Here is a 22089-nt window from a genome sequence, read left to right as displayed (position 1 = left end):
ACTCCCTGGTCCGGCCCCCGACCAGTGCCTGGCAGTCCCTTGTGCATGGACAGTTCCTGATAGAACCCGCAGACCCAGAGCCTCGCTAGCCTGCACCCCCGCAGCCCACGCCATAGCGTGCCACTGTGCCCATGGTTAAACCCGGTCCCGCCTGCGGAAAACAAACTTGTGGCCGAGGTCGCCAGAGACACCTCCCTGTTGAACCTCCAGCTCGGGGCAGTCGTTTCCGTGCCACTTCTGGATAACTCCGGTGGCTTGTGTCCTCCGGGCCACCTGCTCTGCCTGGAACGTGGCTAGCCCTCCTCAGGAAGCTTTGCCCCCAACTCCAAACAGCCAAACTGTGAAGTGGAAAATGGAGAAGCTGTTAGAAGGAAAGGGGCAGGGGAAGCAGAGACGGCGAGGGCTCTCCCCTGTCCTGCCTCAGAGCAAGCACCTTCCCGCCTGGCTGTGTGACCTTGCGTGAGCCAGACGCCCTCTTTTGGGCAGGTCCTCTTCGTGCCGTAACAGACCTTTGAAGCCCTGGTATCCCTGTTGCGATAAGCATGTGGAAATGTTTTGCCTGTAGATGACATGCAAATATTTTCCTCCTAATTCCACTTCTTTCTGAGTCTCTGGCTTCCTCCGAGTACTGCCACACCCCACCGTGTTGTCAGTGGCAGCTTTCTGTTTTGAAGTCAGAGAGACCCAGCTGGGGAGACCGTGAGCCACATGGGGCTGTGACTCACCCCTGGTTCCTCACAAGATCCCCCAGGGCCGAGGACCTCTTTCCTGGGCACCATCTCGTACTGGGCTGGGCTGGGGCTGCCGGGATTGTAGAGGCCTGGGAAGGCGTCTCCTCCCTCAGAGATGAGTCCTTTTCCATCTGACAGTGGGTGTCACAGGGACGTTTGTTCCTCTAGTTTAACAGTGGTTCTGTGCCAGGAGGCTCAGCCGACGGGGGCAGGTGGAGGAGGAAGGGGCAACAAGTCTGAAAGAAGCTTCCCTGGGGGCCTGCCTAGCGGTGGTGAGGCACAAAAGCAAGTGTGTAAAATAAACATGTGGGGGGGAAACCCCCAAAAAAACCCCAAAACACAAAAAACAAGCACGTGTGTAAAAGGTCCTCCTTCCCGGGGAGGGGTTGGGGTAGAAGGGTCGAAGACACCAGCCTAGAGGAAGACACCAGCATCATTCTCCAGCCCCCTGGGGTGCTGAGCACCTGCTGTGTCTGCCACTGTACCCAGGCTGCACTCCAGCACCTTCCAAGGACTCAGCCTGTCAGTAGCCTGCAAGGCAGCTGGGTCATCCAACTCACAGAGAAGTCAAGGCTCATGGCCCCTCGGCTCGCTCCTGGGCAGTGTGGGCTCCTAGGGGGTCCCAGGGTGGCATTTGTGAGACTGAGGGGGGATGCGGAGGGGAGTCATAAAGGCATGTCATGTTCTGCCTCGGGTGCCTTTTCCATGTCTGGCAGGGCTGGGAGGGGCCCCCTGAGTTTCCTGCTTATCTGCCAAGTCGCTGCACTCAGTCACAAAGACTTGCCGCCCTCATGCATGCTCCCTGATGCCTCGCCTGCAATGAGACAGCCATCTGTCCCCATCAGCCAGGTGGACTCTGGACAAAACACCCAAACTTCAGTCCTTTGATTCTGCTGGCAAAGGTGTGCGGTGGCTTTGGGACTCCTGAGCCTTTCTGTGACAGCACTTGGGCCCCAGCCAGCACCTCCCCCATCCCCCTCGTCCCCCAAGTAGTGAGTCCAAGGAGGTTCCCCGGGCCTGCACGGGTTAGGGGTACTGCTTCCGGGAGGGGCTGGGCTCTGCTTGGGAGGTGGGTGGATAGGAAGGGGGAGTTCCCTGGCGCCGGCCAGCTTGGTCCCCTGCCCCAGGTATTTGCACTGCCCTGCTCAGTGATCCCTGCTGCCTGAGCCACCGGAGCACCTGGAGGTCTAGGCTCAGAACTGAGCAACACAGACTCGCCCTTGCCCTCCAGGGGACTAAGGCAGACTCAGGTATTCGTGTTTACTGTACTTAATCTGCCATCAGCACTGCAGACACAGCATCACAGGCAGCCCGGTCTGGGGAAGGGGCGACTTCCCTGAGATCAAAGGAGGAGTTGGGGGTACTCCAGGCGAGCCCTCCAGACACCCCATAGGCTCAGGAGGTGACAAAAGGGGCACTGGGTATTCCATGCAAAGCCCCAAGCGAGGACATACAGGTAGGAGTCTTGGACTCTGGAGGAGTGGACAGTGAACATTGACAGTGGGGAAGAGACACGATAACTGCCTGGTATCCTCAGCGGTGGGTGTGGCTGAGAGAGAGAAACTAAGGCAGAGTGTGTCCCATGAGCACTGGCCAGAATTCCCTAGCCTCTGTCCTCCATCTTGCTTGAGTTAGTAGGGAGGTCTGGGACATCTCTCACTCTCCCCCACCTTCCCCAGGCCCATCCCACAGTCGCCTCCTCCAGCCAGCCCCTGGGATTGCTCAGGCCACTCAGATCTCACTCTTGAGTACCTGCAGCCTGCATTTTAAATTCATCAAGCTCCTGTCCTGGCTTATTTTGCTATCCTGTGTAACGAGCATTTGGAAAACTATCTCCCTCAGCACCAGGCACAGAGCCAGAGTTAAGCAGAAAGCAAAGGATACGCTCGATGGAATCCCTCATCCCCTAAAACCCCAGAGGACTAGGTAGAGCAGCTGCAGAGGAGATAACAGCGCTCTGTGCCTGGACGCTTTGCACCGAGGGGGGGGGCAGCAAAAGTTTGATGAGTGAATGAATGAAGGCATGGACGAAAGCAGGCGTGGACGGGACAGGAGGCACTGTGGACAGTTCTCAAGGGCAGCGGCCAGTCTCTTTCATAGGGGAGATGCCGTAGGGAGAGCATCGGTGTAGGTACCTGCTTCTGTCCTGGTTCCACAAAGCTGCCCCCTCAGAGCTGCCCTGGGTTCATTTCCTTGCTGCCCAGGAGGTGTCTAGAGGCCTCATGAGACCACAATATGAAGGGGCTTTGCAGAGGGGGGCAAGGCCAGAGCGAGTGCCAGTGGGGACGCTGTCTCCTGGTCTGCAGGATGGAGAACCTGTTCATCAACCGCTTCATGCACATGTTCCAGTCTTCCTGGAGCGACTTTGCCGACTTCGAGAAAATCTTCGTCAAGATCAGCAACACTATTTCGGGTGAGTGTGCCTTTGGGGTCTCTCGTGGTGCTGGGGAGACTTGCCTGGGAACTGGAAAGGGCTGTCCTGCCCCTCTCCGACAGGCTGGGCCCCCGTGCCCCGGGTCCCGCGTTCACTGCCTTCACCCTCCTGCCCAGAGGTTTCTCCTCTTTTGGACATTCAAGACTGAGCACCCTCACCCTCGCTTCATCAAGTCTCAGAAATATCAGAGCTTTGTGTTTACATGAATCGGCCATTTGTGGCGCTTCTGAGCAGAGTAAAGGCAGAACGTAGCTTGTGTTTTAAGGATTTGCATGAAAGCGACTTTGGGTCCCCTTGGAGCAGGATGTGTTTGGTGAAGCAATAGCACTGTACTTGCCAGGGATAGCACGGAAGGAAAACACGGCAACAGAAACATAAGGAAATGGGAATGATGGGTGAGGGACGGGTATTGAAGTAAGCACCAGGTGAAAACTGCCTTTGTGGACTCCTCCCCAAGACTCCCCCGCCTCTGCTCCCCTCCATCGCCCTCCGTCTCCCTCCATCCTGGGTGGAAGGCCTTGAGTCCCTTTTTCCCCAGAGGCACAATGTTGTACAGCAGATCTCTAGAACGTATCCATCTTGCTTAACTAAAATGTTACACTCACTGATCCGTATCTCCCCATTTCCCGTCCCCGGCCCCAGCAGCCACCAGCCCACTCCTTGATTTTATGGGCTTGACTGTGTTAGACAGCACATGTGAGTGGAATCGTGTGATATTTGTCTTTCTGTGACCGGCTGATCTCACTCAGCATAATGTCATCTCCACGTTCACCCACAACGTTCATCTCATATTGCAGAATATCCTTCTTCTTCTTAAGGCTGAATGCTATCTCATCATATGTATACAACACACTTCCTTTATCTGTCCCTCTGTAAATGGACACTTAGTTTGTTTCCGCATCTTGGCTATTATGAAGTGTGCTGCGGTGACCATGGGAGTGCAGATTTCGCTTCCAGATCCTGATTTTAATTATTTGGGATAAATACTCAGAAGCAGGATCATTGGATCCTACAGAAGTTCTATTTTTAATTTTTTGTGAAGCCACCCTACTGTTTGCCACATCGGCCAAGCATTTTGCATTCCCACCAACCCATGCACAAGGGTTCCAGGTTCCCCGTGTCCTCACCAACACCTGTTGTCTTCTGTTTTTATAACAGCCATCCTGTCAGGTGTGAGGCAATATCTCATTGTTCTGAAACGCATTTCCCTGATGATTCGTGACATCGGGCATCTCTTCATATACCTGCCATTTATTTCTATGTCTTCTATGGAGAAATGTCTGTTCAAGTCCTTTGCCCATTTGTTAATCAGGTTATCAGGGTTTTTTTGCTGTGGAGAGGTAGGAGTTCTTTACCGATTTTGGAGATGATGCGTTATCAGATGTGCAGTTTGCAAGTGTCTTGTATTCTGCAGGTTGTTTTTTCACTCTGTGGACTGTTTCCTTTGCCGTGCAGAAGGTTTTTAATTTGATGTGATCCCATTTGCCCATTTTTGGTTTTGTTCTTGAGAAAGGGATTCCTCCGGAACCTTCTGAGCCGCGAAGGGCAGCTCAGGGAAGACAAGGTGGTGCCATGGCCTGACCCAGTGGCCAAGCAGTTGGGCACAGCAAGCAGAGTTCCAGGTTGACCAGCTGTGCAGCAAACACCTGGGAGAAAGGACCCAGCAGCGACTCTGGCCCTCAGCCAGGGTCAGGAGGGCTGCAGCCCGGGTTGCCCCCACTCGGAGCTCAGGCAGGGCCACGATCTTCTCCCCCATAGAGCGAGTCATGAAGCACTGGCAGGAAGACCTCATGTTTGGCTACCAGTTCCTGAATGGCTGCAACCCGGTGATGATCCAGCGCTGTACGAAGCTGCCCAAGAAGTTCCCTGTGACCACGGAGATGGTGGAGTGCAGCCTGGAGAGGAATCTCACCTTGGAGCAGGAGATCGAGGTAGGACCGGGTTGTCTGGTGATGCTGGCCAGGGCCAGCTCAAATGGCCAGGTCACCCTCTGTCAAGCGGAAACCGCTTTCTGCTGGCCAGTGCTCGCCAGCCCACAGGCCACGATCTCCGGGCTTGTCTGCCGGGCCCATGGCGAAATCGGCTGCCCTCTGCGAAACGATTTCTTCCCTTCCCTGGGCATTTATGGAAACTCTCGTGACCAGTGCCAGAGGAGGGATTGAGGAGGATACTTCTCAATGCTCAGGGGCTGGGAACGTATCCATATTTTCAACATCGATATCACTAACGGAAAGAACTCCCTCTGAGCAGGAGGTCAGTTGTGGGCCAGGCTTTGTGAGAGATGCTTTACACAGACGGTCATCAAATTGTCACCCACCTTGCAAAGGTGAGGAAACTGGAGGAAGAAGCAAACCTTGTATCAGAACAGAAAAAGAAGGGAGAAAATGGATGGAATTTTTAACTTTCAAATTAGAAATGTGAGTGTCTCCTGGTTCTGCCCTCACCCTCTCCCCAGACCTCCTCTTGGATCACCTGCAGGGACTTAAGGGACAGGAATGGCCCTTGCTCTCCAGTCACTTGACCTCTTCCACCAGATCCAGGATAGCGGGGCCCTTGACACCTGCCCCCCCCCCCAGGTGTCTAGGTGGCATTCTGTTTCCGGTCACCACGTCTTGTTTGCTCAGCTTGCCTTGGGGCCCAGCTAGAGAGGGATGGTCTGTGCCATCTGTGGACAGACCTGCCAGCCCCCACATCCTGCCTACCTGACTCTGGAGCCACCTGCCAGGCTCACATCCCTTGGGAGTCCCACGCCCCATGGCAGGTGGTCCCAACCCCCTCGCCCTGACCCTGCCCTGGCCCCAGCACACTACCTGGTCACATGGACAGTTGACAAGGACAACACATGCCCCCACACAGGCACACACTCACACATGCATGCACACAGAGCAGTATTCTTTTGTAGACTTAATTTCTGGATAGATTTATATTGCTTCAGGGGCTATAGGTTTCACAATTCAAATCAGAGAATCAAAGAACCCTGAAAGCCACAGAATCCTAGAACTGGAAGGGACTTAGTAGCCCTCTGGCAGGGGAACAGCTTCTGCCTGGGAGTCCTTGCCACCTCCGGAGGTGGCGGGGGGGCGGGGGGGGGTGCGTGGTGGCTTTCTTTGTCAGAATGGTCATCTTTCCTGTGAGTGATGGTCTTGAGGTTTAGCTGTGGTTTTGGTCATGAAGCAATAATTTTTTTTTTTCTCTCTTTTTTTTTTTTAGTATTCTGTTCTGTGTGTTTTTGGGACAGAGAGAGACAGAGCATGAACGGGGGAGGGGCAGAGAGAGAGGGAGACACAGAATCGGAAACAGGCTCCAGGCTCCGAGCCATCAGCCCAGAGCCTGACGCGGGGCTCGAACTCACGGACCGCGAGATCGTGACCTGGCTGAAGTCGGACGCTTAACCGACTGCGCCACCCAGGCGCCCCTTGAAGCAATAATTTAATAGCTGCCACTGACTAGAGTCTTACACACCATCCGTCTCATTCACACACACTATCCCATCTCTTACACACACATCTCTCATCTCCTATGGCACAATTCCTCATTTCCTGAGTCAGTCCTTAGGGCCAGGAAAATGGAATACGAGGACCAAAAAGAGAGGACAGGGACACCAGACAGACAAAACACCAATGTCTACTACAGAATCCCAGAACATCAGAACTAAGAGATAGGATTTTCCCCTTCCCTTTTCAGAAGGATGAAACTGAGGCCCAGAGAGACGAGGTGGGAAAAATAACAGAGAAATGCCCCGGGTACAGGCCCAAATCCCAGGCCTCTTGGTTCCCTGGCCTGGGTTCCCAGGGCCTCCTGTTAGCCTGGCATCATCACCTTAACTAACCTGAGTCTTCTCAAGATTTGATCAGCAGCCACTCCTTCTGTGCAGTACTTATGATGGTCCTCAAACTCTGTCCTCCCCACCCCTGTCCCACATGCACTGCGGACAGACTGCTCCGAGCTCATCACTGGTGTCAGATGACGGCCATGGCCCTTAAGGAGGAAGGTGGAAGGAGGAAGGTCCTTAAGGACCAAGCCCCTAGCTCCTTTCTGGTCTTTGGTCCCCCTCAGCGGGATTCCTGAAGCATGTGCTCGGTGGCCCAGCTGGCAGAGTTGTGGACACACATCTCACCCGAGCACCTGTGGACCCGACCTGCCACCAGTCCTCTACCCAAATTCTTCAAGCTCTTGGGGCGCCTGGGTGGCTCAGTCGGTTGAGCGTCCGACTTCGGCTCAGGTCATGATCTCGCAGTCTGTGAGTTCGAGCCCCGTGTCGGGCTCTGTGCTGACAGCTCAGAGCCCGGAGCCTGTTTCAGATTCTGTGTCTCCCTTTCTCTCTCTGACCCTCCCCCATTCATGCTGTCTCTCCCTGTCTCAAAAATGAATAAATGTTAAACAAAATTAAGACAAATTCTTCAAGCTCTTGACTGAGCGGGCCCCAGCTTTGTGAAAGGAACCCTCACAGCACTCAGGTTGGGCCCCCTCTAGAAGATCCAAGTGTATTCCACAAAAGGTGGCTTTCTCCCTTCCCCCAATCCCAGGCACGTTCAATTTTTTTTTTGAAGTATAATAACCACAGAAAAGAGGGGCGCCTGGGTGGTTCAGTCGGTTAAGCATCCGACTTTCGGCTCAGGTCATGATCTCACAGTTCCTGAGTTTGAGCCCCACATCAGACTCTGCACTGATGGTGAGGAACCTACTCGAGATCCTCTCTCTCTCTCCCTTTCTCGCTCTGCTCCTCCCCCACTTGCACTCTCTCTCTCTCTCAAAATAAACAAACTTAAAACTTTTTTTTTAATAACCACAGCAAAGAGTAGGAATCAGGAGTGTCAACAAGCTTGATGCATTTTCACCAAGTGACCCCAGCATGCCACCAGCCTCAGACCAGGACACAGAACACCCTACCCAGGAACACAGACCCCCTCCTGCCCCTGTAGGCTCTCCCCTGACCCTGAAGAGCCCCCCCTTCCCCAAACCCTGAGGACCTCCTTGGACCCTGCAGACCCCGCTTCTGCAGACCCTGCCCCCCTGCCCCTTCAGCCCTGCCCCCCTCCAGCCGAGCTTCCACCCCTGCAGACCTGCCCCTGTCTCTCCTCCAGACGCTCAACTTTGCGTAGTTGTGAACACCATGTAAATGGAGTCCTGCAACGTCATTCTTTGGAATTTATGTTCTCTTGTGTACTTTATCTGCACTCTCTCTTTCTTATCAACCTACCGCTGTGGGTTTCAACATCTTTCATGAGGGTCTAGAAGCCTCCATCCCCACAAAACCACCACAACCTCTGAAAGCTCTTGATGTGCATCGGCCTTGAGTCGGGGGCCAGCACTATCAATTCTGAACTCCATTCAGACGCTGGGGCCTCGAAAGCGCCTCTCCCTCCCTTAGGCCTGATTCTCAGCTCCGTCCCTGGCTGAGACTGATGTGGACATATTTCCCCTTGCTTCCCACAGCAGGGGAACATTTTCATCGTGGACTTTGAGCTGCTGGATGGCATCGATGCCAACAAAACGGACCCCTGCACTCTGCAGTTCCTGGCAGCGCCCATCTGCTTGCTGTACAAGAATCTGGCCAACAAGATTGTCCCCATTGCCATCCAGGTAGGCGGCCCACCCTGCTCCCTTCCCGGACGGCTCTGCCCTCGGCAGCCAGGGCCCGGGGAGGAATTTTCTAGGTGTCCACCGGAACCTCCAGGAGGAAGAGGCCACTCTGCTTCTCATCTCCTCGGGAGGGTGCCAAAAGCTGAGGCCTCTGCCAGGTGGACAAGAAAAGCCAGAACTTAGGGCTCCCTGCCAGCCATGGGGAGGGCTGTCCGTGAGGAGCAAAAAGGGCTTCCCTCCCCCAAGATACACTGGACATCTTCCTGCAGAGCCAGGTGCTCCGCTGAGGACCTACCCTGGAATAACACACTACACCCCGCCCCGACTCCCAGCATCCTGGTTGTTGGGCGGGGGACACAAGTCCAAACACCAGAAGGGGCCAGGCAGGGGAGGCTGCAGGATGAGCTGGAGATTTAGGCCACAAGGGGGCATCATGGAGGCTGGCCTCACGAACCAGCCCAGTCCTGCGATGCTGCCTTCTAGTGTCCACGGGTTGTTCTGTACCAAGGAGGAAGGAGAAGGAGAGAGGAGCAGTCTGGGGAGAAGAGGCAGGGGCAGAGCGTCACCTCTCCCATTCCTGGCTGCCCTCTGCTTCCTCAGAGCACCAGGCACATTGTGGCCACTGGTATTCAGACAGCAGGAAAGAACCCCCACCCAGGACAGCACCAGATGTAGGTCTGTGAAGGGGGGGCTGCTGCACAGGGGCCCCCATGGGGAACAGGTGGACAGGCATTCAGCAAACTTTACTTTGAGCCAGCTGTGAACCGGGCATTGAGTGCTGCGGGCGTAATCACAGATGGTTTTGCCAGGTGCTCACCATGTGACAAGACTGTCCCAAAGGTGACACCGTCCACAATCCCTTACCTTCAATTCTGAAATCTAAAAAGTTCTAAAACTGCTAGGTTTTTCAAAAATTTGCAGCAAATTCATTGGCAGCCAAACTTGCTCTGAACCGAAAGGAGAGACTGTTTAGAAGCTTTGCCTCATTCGATGTGACAGGCGTGTGTAGCACTACCGAAATATGTGTGTTTGATTGTGAAATATTACAGGGCATGGGAGAGAGGTGTCACATAATGAAGTACATGCACTGCCAAAATCCTAAAAATTCTGGATTCTGAAACACTTGGCCGTCAGGGTTTCAGAGCAGGCCCCGCCTCTGTTCACGTGGTCGTCATTACAACTCCAAGGGCGGGGATCACTGCTGTGGATCATATTCAGCAGATGAGAAAACAGACACAGGCGCACACAGTCCGTACAGCCGGTATTCACGCCAGGCCGTCTGGCTCCAGAGTTTGAGCTCCCATCTCCTGGTCTCAGGAGCACATCTTCCCCCAGAGGGATTCCCAGCCTATCAGAGAGAAGCCCTGTGCTTCAGAAACTGAAGGGACAGGCAATGCAAGAGAAGCAAACAGAGCTAGGAGATCAAGGAGAGGAGCCATTGACCACGAGCAGGCACCTTGGAAGCAGCCTGTCCTCCAGAGACTTCTTGGAGGGGCCTGGAGTCAGGGGCCTGGCTTCAGTCCCAGCTCTGCTACTTGTTAGCAGGTGTGGGACCCTGGGCAAGTCACAGTGTTCCTGAATCTCTTCCCTCTACCGAAAATGCAATCTTTGCAAACTGTAAAGAACCACAAAAATGAAAGCAAGTAAATCCAAAATCTGGTTCTTCAAAAGGTCGAAGAAAATAAATCACCCTGTCATGAAGCTAATGAAAAGGGGGCGGGGGGGAGCAAAAATATACAAGATTAGGAATAAGAAGACATAATCGCAAGAGTGCTTTTTTTTTTTTTTTTAAGAGTAATAGCATGGCAACAAATTTGAAGAAGCTGAAAGGGATGGGTAAAAACCTGGCAAAGTATAAATTATTAGAAGAAACTGTAGAAAACAGGCCAGTATCCGTGTAAGCAGTTGGGAAGCTGACCAAATGTCTAGACTGGTGAAAGGCCCATGTGGTGAGCAGCTGAGCTCCAGCTAGCCTGTAAACAGCACACATTTCCAGGGCTCTTTCAAGTATTTCAGCTCCTGAATTCATTCTCGGAAGCTGGCATAACTTTCATGCTGAAACTCAAAACAGGCAGGCTCCAAAAAAGCTGAACAGAAGACCAATCCAAGTTACAAAGACAGATTTTAAAGGAAATCCAAATACGACAATAGCAAAGTGAATGTAGCAGTGTCATGAATGACTAAGGGGTCATAACCGAGCCAGGTTTATTCCTAGATGTTTCAATAGCAAGAAAACACAATAAGGCTTCTGATTGTATCAAGTGACTCCAACAGGGAACTTGGTAGCATTTAGCAGCCCCAACCAGTAAATATTAAAATGTGCCAGAAGCAATCTATTTCCCTGCGATAGAGATAGGAAATCTCATTCAAAAATGGTAAGCCTAAAGCCATTTCTGTTAAAATCATAAATAAGAATGCTGATGTCACCACTGTCACTCAACATGGTCCTGGAGGTCCTGGAATCCGCAAGAAAGAAGAAAATAATCAATGTGAGAGAGAGAGAGAGAAAACTATCTTTTGGTAATGATGTGATGGTGGACCTGGAAAACCTAAGACTCTCATTTGTCAAAAAGCTATTAGAATTAACACGTGGATTTAGCAATGCGTCTGGATACATATGCTCCTCAAAAGCACCAATTGCGTTTTGCCTGCTAACAATACGATATGATACCATATAAAGAAAAACTGTAACATCATTTTAAAGGCTATAAAATGAAATCTTCACACGTGCTTTCTTTCATATTGAACAAGAGAAGTTTATGTCAGTCCTACCAAACTTAATCATATAAATCTAATGCACTTCCAATTAAATTTTCAATCAGGCTTTCTTTCTTTCTTTCTTTCTCTCTTTCTTTCTTTTTTTTTGGGGGGGGGGGGAGAGGGAGATGTGAAAACCAAATAGAAGAAATTAAAGATACATATGGAAAAAGAAGTGTCCAAGGATAGCCAACAATTCTTTGAAAAAGAAAAAACAAGGAGGGCTTTCCTTGCTTGGTATTAAGGAATACCATAAGGTCCCTGTTCAAGGCAGGTGCTATGCATAACAGACAGAGTGGGGGGAACGGTATATAAAGAGGCCAGAAATAAGCCCAATACATAAGAATTTAAAGTATGACAATGGTGGTTTCTCAGTAAAAAGGGATAGAATTTCAGTGGTACTATCACAACTGTCTTCGCATAAGGAAAAGATTAAATTGGACTCATATGTCATACTAGTTACAGAAATAAATTTCAGATGAAGTAAAGATTAAAATGGAAAAAGTAAAAGAGAATTTAGGAGAACAATGTATAATGTGGATGCTAAGGAGACTCCTTAAAGTAAAAACAGGAAACCCAGAAGTTATAAAGGAAAAGACAGGCATATTTGATGTGTAAAAAAAACATATGAATATCTATAATGTACACATAGTTGCTTTAAATTGACAAGGAAAAGGCAAATATCCCAATAGAAAAATGGGCAGAGAAAAGGAATAGACAGTTGGAAGAAGAGGCGACATATGGAAAAATCAGCATATGGAAGAATCCCTCCCATGTCACTAGTAGTTAAGGAAATGGAAATTAATTACAATGAGACACTACTTCTGACTCATTAGGTTGGAACCAAAAACCAGTGATAACACCCAACCTCTAGCAGGGACAGCGCCCCCCCACCACTGGCCATGAGTCACTGAAGCCCGGGGCACGTTCCCTCTCTAATCACGGGCAGGCCTGGGCAGCTCAAAGTCAGTACCTGGGCCTTCACGGGAGCAGGTCCTGCAGCACTTGTGGGGTGCGCCTCTTTGAGGTTCTGGGTTGCAGTGGGTGGTCAGAGGGTCCGAGGGAGGGGCCGGCATGGCCAGGGGGGTAGGAGGGGCTCAGGGCTGTGCAGTTCACTGAGCGGGTGTGTCCCAGCTGAAGGAGCCCACAGTAGGGCCTGTCTGTCCCTAGCACAGCCATTCCCGGCCCAGTCAGTAGAAATGAAGGCACTCACAGTAAGGACGCACGTGTGAGGGCATCACAAGGCATTGTTCCTGGAGGGAAAACAAACTTGAAGACAATCTGGAGGCAGCGGAGGATCGATTGAATGAAATCGTGTATGTCCAGACGACAAAATGTGATGCCACCTTTACAAGGAAGGAATTGGACGTATGGCAGCTGACCTGAGGGGCTTCCACAATGAGTAACTAAGCAGAAAAGCAAGACACAGGGCAGAGATCATCTACAGAACCTGAATGCAGGACGCGGCGTACCATACACACGACAGGACCAGCACTCATGTCCTGTGGGGACACGTGGGAAAGTGCAGAAGGGAACACTGGGATGGGCTGGTTGGGGCACAAGTGAGCAAAAGAAAGAAGAGAAAGACATTCATTGTAACAGTGTCCAATTTACGGAAAGCTGAACAGACAAATATGCACCGAAGCCAAGAAGCTCGATGATGGGGGGATTTTTTTATTATGTTGTTCTGAAGTGACAGCAATTTTTTTTTTATCAATAAGTTTCTAATCCTAAATAAACAGCGACTTTGTGAACCAAAAAACAAACTTAAAAAACAAAACCAACAAGGTGTTCAGGACACGATCAGGCCACAGTGTCACTGAGCCTGGGCAGGAGGGGGGAAGATAGAAGAATGGGTAGGAGGGGGATGCCCAAATCAGCACGGCCATTGAGGCCAGTGTAAGAGTTCAAGGGGAAAGCATGTGAGAGTCTGGATTAGGCAGTACAGCGGAGAGAAAGGCTGAAGGCAGTGCCTGAGAAGGAACAGAGCATGGGCCCCAACCCAGCTCAGCTCTTTATCCACTGTGTGACCTGGCAGAAGTGCACAACCATTCTGAGCCTCAATTTCCCCTTACATAACATGGCAAGGAATACCTGACTTGCAGGGTGTTGGTATTATTTTCATGTTGAAATAATATTTTAGACATATTGGGTAAAATAAAATTACATCATTAGAAGAAACTTCACCTCAGTTTTTTTTTTTTTTACTTTTATTACTGTGGCTGCCTGAAAATTTTAAATTCCACATGTGACTCACATTGTATTTCGACTAGATAGCACTATTTTCAAAGGAGAGACAGGGAAACTACCTTCTAAAATACTTAGCGTGACCTTGAGGAGTCCAGCAGGTTTGGCCCCTCCCCACGGTCTCAGCAGCTGTCCTCCTGGGTCAGTCTGCGGTAGCCACACCGTCTCTGAAGAGCCCAAGGCCCGGCGCAGCCCCAGCCCTGGCCCGCAGTTCCAGCAGCCTGAATGCTGCTCCCTCCACTCCGGAAAATGCCTTCTTATCCCAGGAAGGCTAGGCCTCATCTCAAAGAGGAGGCAATAACAGAGCTCACGTGACATCACACTGTCAAGGCCTGAAGCTGTGCAGGCTGGTGGTTGTCATGGGCAAAGCTGGGGTCCAAGGATTGGTGGTCAGGGAGGGCTGAACATAGGGTGACTTCAGCAGGGGCGTCAGCGGCCAGATCATGGAGTTTGGGGGTTTTTCTTTTCTGGCTTTAAGAGGTGACTGAGTGTTTTCAAAGAGGAGATTGACATAACAGGATTTGCATTTTAGGAAAAAAAAAAAGGCACCCTGGCCCCACCTTGGAGGTGAAACTGGAAAGGCAAGCCTGTTCTCTCCTATAGGAGGCAACTGGCTGCGGGTCTGGGCTCAAGAGACTGTGACCTAGGCCACTGCATCCTGAGCGCCCGAGAGCCCTGGGAACTGGAGGCGCTCATCAAGGGCAAGAAGGGAAGTCAGGAACACCGGCCAGAGCCTGGGGAACAGCAGCCTTTAAGGGAAGAAAAGAGGAAAGTGTGGGCCATGGAAAAGCAGCAGTCAGAGCAGCGGGCGGAAACCAGGAGGGAGCAAGCAGGCAAGGGAGGCGAGAGAGATGAAGGCAGGAGTAGAAACGCCAACCTGCTCCTTGCTGGTGTTTTTAGCCATATTGTTCACGTGCCGTAACTCTGGGAGGTAAGCAGTTGTTGCAGATGGAGGAACCAGAGCTAGGAGAGGCTCAGGAAGGTGTTCAGCATCCTAGTGATGCCGCTGGGGTGGGAAATGCAAACCCTGGACCCTCTGTCCTCCTCCATGAGCCTCTTGTGACTCAGAGACCACTGTTGTAAGACACTTGGATTCTTCTGGGGTTTCCTGAGAAGCCAGGCTCTCCCGTAAGCTATGTAGAACAAAACATTGCCATGTATTCTCTTTCTCTAATGTATCAGCTCAACCAAGTCCCGGGGGATGAAAACCCGATTTTTCTGCCTTCGGATGCAAAATATGACTGGCTTTTGGCCAAAATCTGGGTGCGCTCCAGTGACTTCCACGTCCACCAGACCATCACCCACCTTCTGCGCACACATCTGGTGTCTGAGGTTTTTGGCATTGCCATGTACCGCCAGCTGCCCGCTGTGCACCCCATTTTCAAGGTACGGCAAGCTACGGCCTCAGCCGGTGGAGGAGGGCGTTGGGATATGGGGGTGGACAGAGGGAGGGAGGTGGGGCACTGGCACCCCCACAGGACTGTGGCTGGGAGTAGCCAGCAGACACGGGCCCCTGGAGAGATGCTCAGGGGGCAGTGCTACAGCTCTGACCCTATGGGCTCCTGAGCACATGAAGCCCGGGCCTGGCCTGGGAGCAGAGTTGGAAGAGGCAAATGAGGTCAGTGTGACCCTTGTCTGATCCTAGGCGGTAGCCCTGCCCTTCTCTCTCCCTGAATCCTCCTGGCACTGACTGCTGGGGTGATGCAGGCCCTAAAGACCTCTCTGGGCCCGTTTCCCCATCCGTAAAGCAGAGCAAATAATACATCTGCCTCCTCGGATTATTGTCAGAGTCAAAATAGTTAACAAATTCGGGGAGCTTGAAACAGTGCCTAGCACATAGTTAAGCTTTGTACACGTGTTCACTATTCCCATTTTTACCGTCATCATGTCACTAAGCATGGAAGCTGCACGCCCCCCCCCCCCCCCGCACCGGCCTCCAGCAGCTACTCAGCAGTGAAGATCAGCATGGCCACCCTCACTTCCTCCCTCGGCCCTAGCATCACCCCTCCTCAGTGGACAGGGGTGTGGGACGCCGAGAGGGCTCTGGGGGCACCTGGGAAGAGTAGACCTGGTCAGGAGGCCTGAGGGACCTTCTCCGAGGCCTTCTCCTTGCTCCTCCCTCCCCCAGCTGCTGGTGGCGCACGTGCGTTTCACCATCGCCATCAACACCAAGGCCCGCGAGCAGCTCATCTGCGAGTACGGCCTCTTCGACAAGGTGAGCACCTCCTACCCACCTCCTGCAGGGCCCCACTTCTCCACGCCTCCAAGCCCACACCAGATTTCCTCTCGGGAGACGGGCCCCTCGGTACCACGACGGCGGTGGATGCCTGGGAAGGGTGGGAGGCTGGAGGAGGCGCTCAGAGGGAAGGCGCCCCGGGTCCTCTGGCCAGTCTCTGGCCCCTTCCACACCAGGGACCTCTCCTCTCAGGAAGGCACTGCCTGCTTGTCACGTCTTCCACTGCCGGCCGATGTGGCCCCGTCGCCTCCTCCCGCTGCTCCGCCATCCTCTGGCTTGCGGTGTAGATCCTGCCTCCTGCTCTGCCGCCCTCACTGAACACCACCGCCCACCCTCTGCGCTTCTGGGCAGACGATCCCTCCCCTCCCCCCCATCCTTCACCTGGCCCATTCCGACCCCCTGTGGCCTTCCCAAGACCCCCTGTGGCCTTCCCAAGCCTGGACCCTCCCGGCAGCCTTCACCACTGCCCTTCTTCCTCTTCCGTCTCCTGTTAGTGAGGCAGCCAGGTCACCAGTAAGCCTCAGCCATCGTTTGGGTTACAAATGACAAAACCCAAGTCAAAGCAGCTGAAGCTGGAAAAGAAGTGTACTATCTCAAAACCCTGGACAATAGTGAGGTGGGGGAGCCTCCGACCCCTCCCAAAATGAACCCAGGCACTCAAATGGCCCCAGGGGACAAGCACACTGGCGTCACTCTACCACTCTTTAAAAACTGTGTTGGCCTCATTCTCCCAGCCAGGCTCTGCAGACAGACATGGGCGGGGTAATGGCACCTCATCACAGGGAGCTCTAGGCTCTCATGTTCCCATGTGGTGACCATCACCCCCCATCCAAATAGTCCAGGGAGCAACTCTGAACAGTCCGGCTTGGGTCAAATGACCTGTGGCCCAATGTGTGGCACCCCAGTACCCGAGTCCTCCTTGAAGCTTCTGGGGCCTGACTGTTCAGCCACCATGAGTGCCTACATCTCAGCAGCTGGGATGAGGACCGGCATTTCTCCCTGGGCCTCTCTCCAGCCCTCACCTAAGCACACAACAGGCCCTCGAAAGACCTGTGTGGGTCATGGTGGCTGGTATATGCCCCTCTCTTCACCCCAGGGCAGCCTGTGCTCAGAACCAGAGCAGGCCCCGCCCTCCCACAGCTTCCCTCCCACCCCCGGTCTCTGCACACTCCCCTCCACTGCAGCCCCCTTGCATGAGATCGAGCAGATGTGCATTTCTAGAACCGCCTCTTTGGGCTGCCCTTGGCATTCTCGGAGCTAAGCATCCCTCCTACCCCACCTCCTAAACCCACAGGATGTGGACTTGCCCCTCCATGTGCCTGGTCTCCCAGTGCCCGCTCATGGTTTCTTACGGTGAGCCCTGGGCAAGAAGGAAGAATGGCGACTGACCTCAGCTCACAGTGCTCTCTTCCCTCCCACTCAAGGCCAACGCCACAGGGGGCGGTGGACACGTGCAGATGGTGCAGAGGGCCATGCAGGACCTGACCTATACCTCCCTGTGCTTCCCAGAGGCCATCAAAGCTCGGGGAATGGACAGCACAGAAGACATTCCCTACTACTTCTACCGGGACGATGGGCTCCTGGTGTGGGAGGCCATCAATACGTGAGTGCACGCTGGGGCTGTAGGACCCACTCTGAGCAGGGTGTCCTGGAGAAGAGGACCAGGGCATTGACAACTGACTCAGCGGGCCAGTGGATGGCTCCATTGTCAGGGCACTGATAGAGGAAGGAAGGTATGTGGGTGGGGGCGGGGGTGAGTGACCTGAGCCTGGACATTAAGGAATAAGTCACAGGGCCACCAGTGTAGCCCTGCCCTTGAGCTCAGGAACCCAGCCCTGCAAACCCTGGCCAAGTCACCCACTCCTAGCTGGGCCCTCCTCCTGAGCCAGGTTCACGGCCGAGGTGGTAGGCATCTACTACAAGAGTGACCAGGTGGTGGCAGAGGACCAGGAGCTGCAGGACTTTGTGAAGGACGTTTATGTGTATGGCATGCGGGGCAAGAAGACCTCAGGTACAGACTGCCCCCAGCTCTCCTTCTAGCTGTCTCTTCTGCTCTTTCCTCACCTCTGACTTTCCTCGGGCGATCATGGCCCATGACATCCATCTTAGCACTTGGTGCTGGGGCCAGAGCCCCCAAGGGAGCCCTGCCCACAAATATGTCTTATGGGGACATCTCAGGGACTCTCTGCAGCTACTGAAACCAGGGTCAGAAACATCAGGAACACTGGGCCAACCCTTACAGTGTCTTGTCCATGCCTGGGCCCCTCAAACCTTTGTGTGGGGGTGCTCAGGTCCTGGGATAGGGTTGGGGGAGGGTGCCTGTGGGTCATCAGTCCCTCCCCAGCCAGCCTCTGACTCTGCCTTAGGCTTCCCCAAGTCCATCAAGACCAGAGAGAAGCTTTCGGAGTACCTGACAGTAGTGATCTTCACAGCCTCCGCCCAGCATGCAGCAGTGAACTTTGGCCAGGTAGGCAAAGGCAGGATGAGTCTTCTGGGCAGGAAATTGCCAGAGTCACCTAGGCCGCTCCTAAAGGGCCCAGGCAGGGCCGCCTCTCTTCCTAGTCTTCCGGGCCTGATCTCCAGCAGCCTCGGGGCCAGAAACTACGCGTTCCCTGAGTGTATTCTCCCCACTAAGCCAAGGGTGCCAGCCGGAGTGGGGAACTGTGGCCCAGTCCTGCTGGAGCAGGAGGAGATGGAGGAGGGTGGGAGGCACCTGGGCAGTTGCTCTGTCGGGCAGGTAGGGGCATGGCCAGCCGCAGATGGGTGGTGGCTGGCTGAGGAGGCACCCCCATGTGTCTGTGGCTGTCCCTACAGTATGACTGGTGCTCCTGGATCCCCAATGCCCCCCCAACCATGCGGGCCCCACCGCCAACAACCAAGGGCGTGGTCACCATCGAGCAGATCGTGGATACGCTGCCAGACCGTGGCCGCTCCTGCTGGCACCTGGGCGCAGTGTGGGCACTAAGCCAGTTCCAAGACAACGAGGTGAGCACTGGACACCATTCTGCCCCTTCTAGGGGCAGGTCACCCAGAGTTAACCCATTTCTCCCTCTCTGGGCTTTGTGATTAAGGGCTTAGGCTGGACACCTGCTCTCAGGGAGTCCTGACTTCCAGGGCTGGGTACCCAGGGGGTTCTTAGGTCTGCACCAGGTTGGAGCTCAGGGTGAGGGAGGGACAGGAGAGCACAGGCACTCTGTTCCACTGTTGTCTTCCCGGAGGTAACGACTAAGAAGTTTCTGGGTATCCTTCCAGACATTCCCATGCACATACACCTTATTTAACCTAATGTCAAAGCTGGGTTTCTCAGTATCTCAAACACGACCCCATGGCATTTGCTCAGTGTTTCACAGAATGACTACCACTCCAACCACCCCCAGGCCTGTGGGCATTTTAGGGGGCATTTAGGTTGTTCTGGGGACTTTGCAAATGTGTTGGTCCCTCACATCTTTTTTTTGTATATGTGTCTTTGCACACATGTTTAGTAGGGCCAGAGGATGTGTTCCTGGTAGAGGAATTTCTGGGTCAAAGAACGTTGAGATTGATCTGCCCTCCACAAACTAAGTCCAAAATCCCACCCTTTTCAGCCCTGGGTATGAAACTTTCCAATTTTGACAATCCAATAATTTTTTTTTAAATATGCCTAGTTTTAGTTTGCAGTCACCACGTGAGTATACAAATGAGCACAGCACCCCAACAGGGTGTGGCCATGGCTCTCCTGGGCTGGAAAGGCTAGTGCTAACCCCTGTGTCCCTGCTGCCCGGAGCCCAGATGGGAAGGCAGGGATGCTACACAGGAACAGGGCCAAGCAGGACTGCACAGCCACATTCCCAGCACAGCTGGGACCACCGACAGCGTCCGCATTCACCTGCCACCATTACAAGCTGTTGTGGCCACCCTGCAGCACGGCAGTTATTTTGCCCATTCATCTGAAGACCCCAGCCCAGGAGCATTCTTGGGGTACTCTCAGCAGGGGGGCAGGTGGTGAGGGGGAAATGAGCAGGTGCTTCCTTGCTGACTTTCCAAGGGATCATCTCTGGGGGTGAGACAAGCAAGGCCTATCAGTTTACACCCCCTTGTCAAAGAGTAACCTGTCTGTCTGTCTGTGTCTGGGCCCTTAGCTATTCCTGGGCATGTACCCAGAAGAGCATTTCATCGAGAAGCCTGTAAAAGAGGCCATGGCCCGATTCCGCAAGAACCTTGCTGCCATCGTCAGCGTGATTGCTGAGCGCAACAAGAACAAGAAGCTGCCATATTACTACTTGTCCCCAGACCGGATTCCCAATAGCGTGGCCATCTAAGTGGCTACCCGGGCCAGTCTCCCTTGAAGACGGCCGACTACCCGCGACTGGGCTCAGCAGCCAGACTCCAGCCTGCCCAGGTGGGCAGGCACACCGGGCGGCCCTGGGGCAGAACTGCTGGCAGCCTGCTCTTCTGAGGCTGCCAGGATTCCTGGCAATTCCACCCCCAGGCCCCAGGCTGGCTTCAAACCGAAGGCTGCCCAGGTTGGGCCACGTTCAGCCTAAGCTTTGGTGCATTTTCCAGTTTGTTCCCTAGTTTTCAGTGAATCCCATACTTCGATCAATGTGGATACGCTGCAGGGACACATCCTACACAGAGCAGGACTGTGTAGCTTCCTGCCTACGCCTAGCTCAGTGCTTGCACGCCACTCAGCAACAGCAAGTCAGGACAACTGATAGATGTTCGTTCTTACTGGGAGACATGGAATGATTATTTTCTGTTCTATTTATGCTTGGTCCAATTTCTTGCATATAGTAGGTACCCAGATGAATCCTTGTTGAATGAATTAAGAATTGGCTGTCATAAAAATAAAGGAGTGCATTTAAAATAGGTGTCCTTCCGTGTATTATGTTCCAGTCACCCCCAAACAGCTCACATCCCCTTGCCCCACAGAAAAAGCCACAATCACTGTGATTCCATCTAAGCAAGAGCTTCCCCCTCAAACCCCATCGGGATAGAAGGTGGTTCCCCCTCTTCTTTTCCCAGAAACTCCTGAATTTTCTTCAGAATACATCTCAAATGTCATCCAGTCTAGGGAGGCATCATTGCCCACAGCTCACCTATCTCCCAGGCTGTTGTCTAAACTTCCGTTGTCATCCTCCCACACGGTCTCTCCCTTGGACCCAGAGCCCCTGGAGGACCAGGACCCCACCCACCTTCCTTGTGTGCCCCAGGTCTGGTTCCTCATTTTCCTCCTGCAAGGCACCTGACATGTTCTAGGTACTCTCTTGGAAGCTGGGGGATGTTTTCTCCAACAAGAGAGGACTCAAAATGACTTTTAACATGCATTTCTTGGGGCGCCTGGGTGGCTCAGTTAAGCATCTGGCGCTTGATTTTGGCTTGGGTCATGATCTCACATTTGGGGAGATTGAGCCCCGTGGCAGGCTCTGCACTGACAGTGCAGAGCCTGCTTGGGATCCTCTCTCTCTGCCCCTCTCTCTCTCTCAAAATAAAGAAATAAACTTAAAATAAAATTTAAAAATTAAAATTAAAATTAAAATAAAAGAAAATATAAAATGAATTTCTTTCCCCACACCCAAGAAGCAGAACCAGCCCTGAGTTTGGGCATGGTGATCCATCGTGTCCTCCTCCTACACACAGACCCAACCTATAACCCCCAGCCCCTGGCTTCAGAATCACCAACAGGGTCTCCAGAGTTCCTGGAAATGTGCTGGGCCAGAAGCTCAATGTCTAAGTAAAAGGTTCCACCAGGGCCAATAAGCAAAGGAGAAGGCATGCATGTGCTCCTGAAACCACAAGACCCTCTAAGGAAACTTGACCATTGGGATGGGTACCAGAGTGAGGCCCAGACCCCAAACTCCCTTCCATCCCTCTGAGAACTGTCCACACTGTGAGTGACCTTGGTGATGGACTTCATAAACTACGGTTGTGATAAAGGCACTCACTCGGCTCCATGTCCAACACACCAACCTTTAGAATCAGCAAGGCCACGTGAGCAAAGGAAGGGAGAGGAAGGGTGATGCAGGTCCAACCCTGTGGAGGGCAGGGGACAGGGAAGGAAGGACTGGGTAGAATGGGCTCCAGACTGCAGGGCACCTCCATGAAAGCCTCGCTCCAGCTAA

At 53.0% G+C, this 22089-nt stretch overlaps 1 protein-coding gene across 1 annotated transcript in view; it reads left to right on the top strand.

Annotated features, from left to right (window-relative positions):
- Positions 1–20855, top strand: part of ALOX5 (arachidonate 5-lipoxygenase) — a 49958-nt gene extending 29103 nt beyond the window's left edge. The window contains exons 5-14 of the mRNA XM_049646324.1: positions 3038–3144; positions 4924–5096; positions 8602–8748; positions 14935–15138; positions 15881–15967; positions 17413–17591; positions 17878–17999; positions 18355–18455; positions 18803–18973; positions 20107–20855. Of these exons, the coding sequence (XP_049502281.1) occupies positions 3038–3144; positions 4924–5096; positions 8602–8748; positions 14935–15138; positions 15881–15967; positions 17413–17591; positions 17878–17999; positions 18355–18455; positions 18803–18973; positions 20107–20286 (1471 nt within the window). The 3' untranslated portion in view covers positions 20287–20855. The remainder of the gene's footprint in view (positions 1–3037; positions 3145–4923; positions 5097–8601; positions 8749–14934; positions 15139–15880; positions 15968–17412; positions 17592–17877; positions 18000–18354; positions 18456–18802; positions 18974–20106) is intronic.
- The last annotated feature ends 1234 nt before the right edge of the window (positions 20856–22089 follow it).

This window comes from Panthera uncia, chromosome D2 (assembly GCF_023721935.1).
Source record: "Panthera uncia isolate 11264 chromosome D2, Puncia_PCG_1.0, whole genome shotgun sequence".
Lineage (NCBI taxonomy): Eukaryota > Metazoa > Chordata > Mammalia > Carnivora > Felidae > Panthera > Panthera uncia.
The sequence above is the reverse complement of the archived record's forward strand: the minus strand, read 5'-3'. Positions and strand labels throughout refer to the sequence as shown.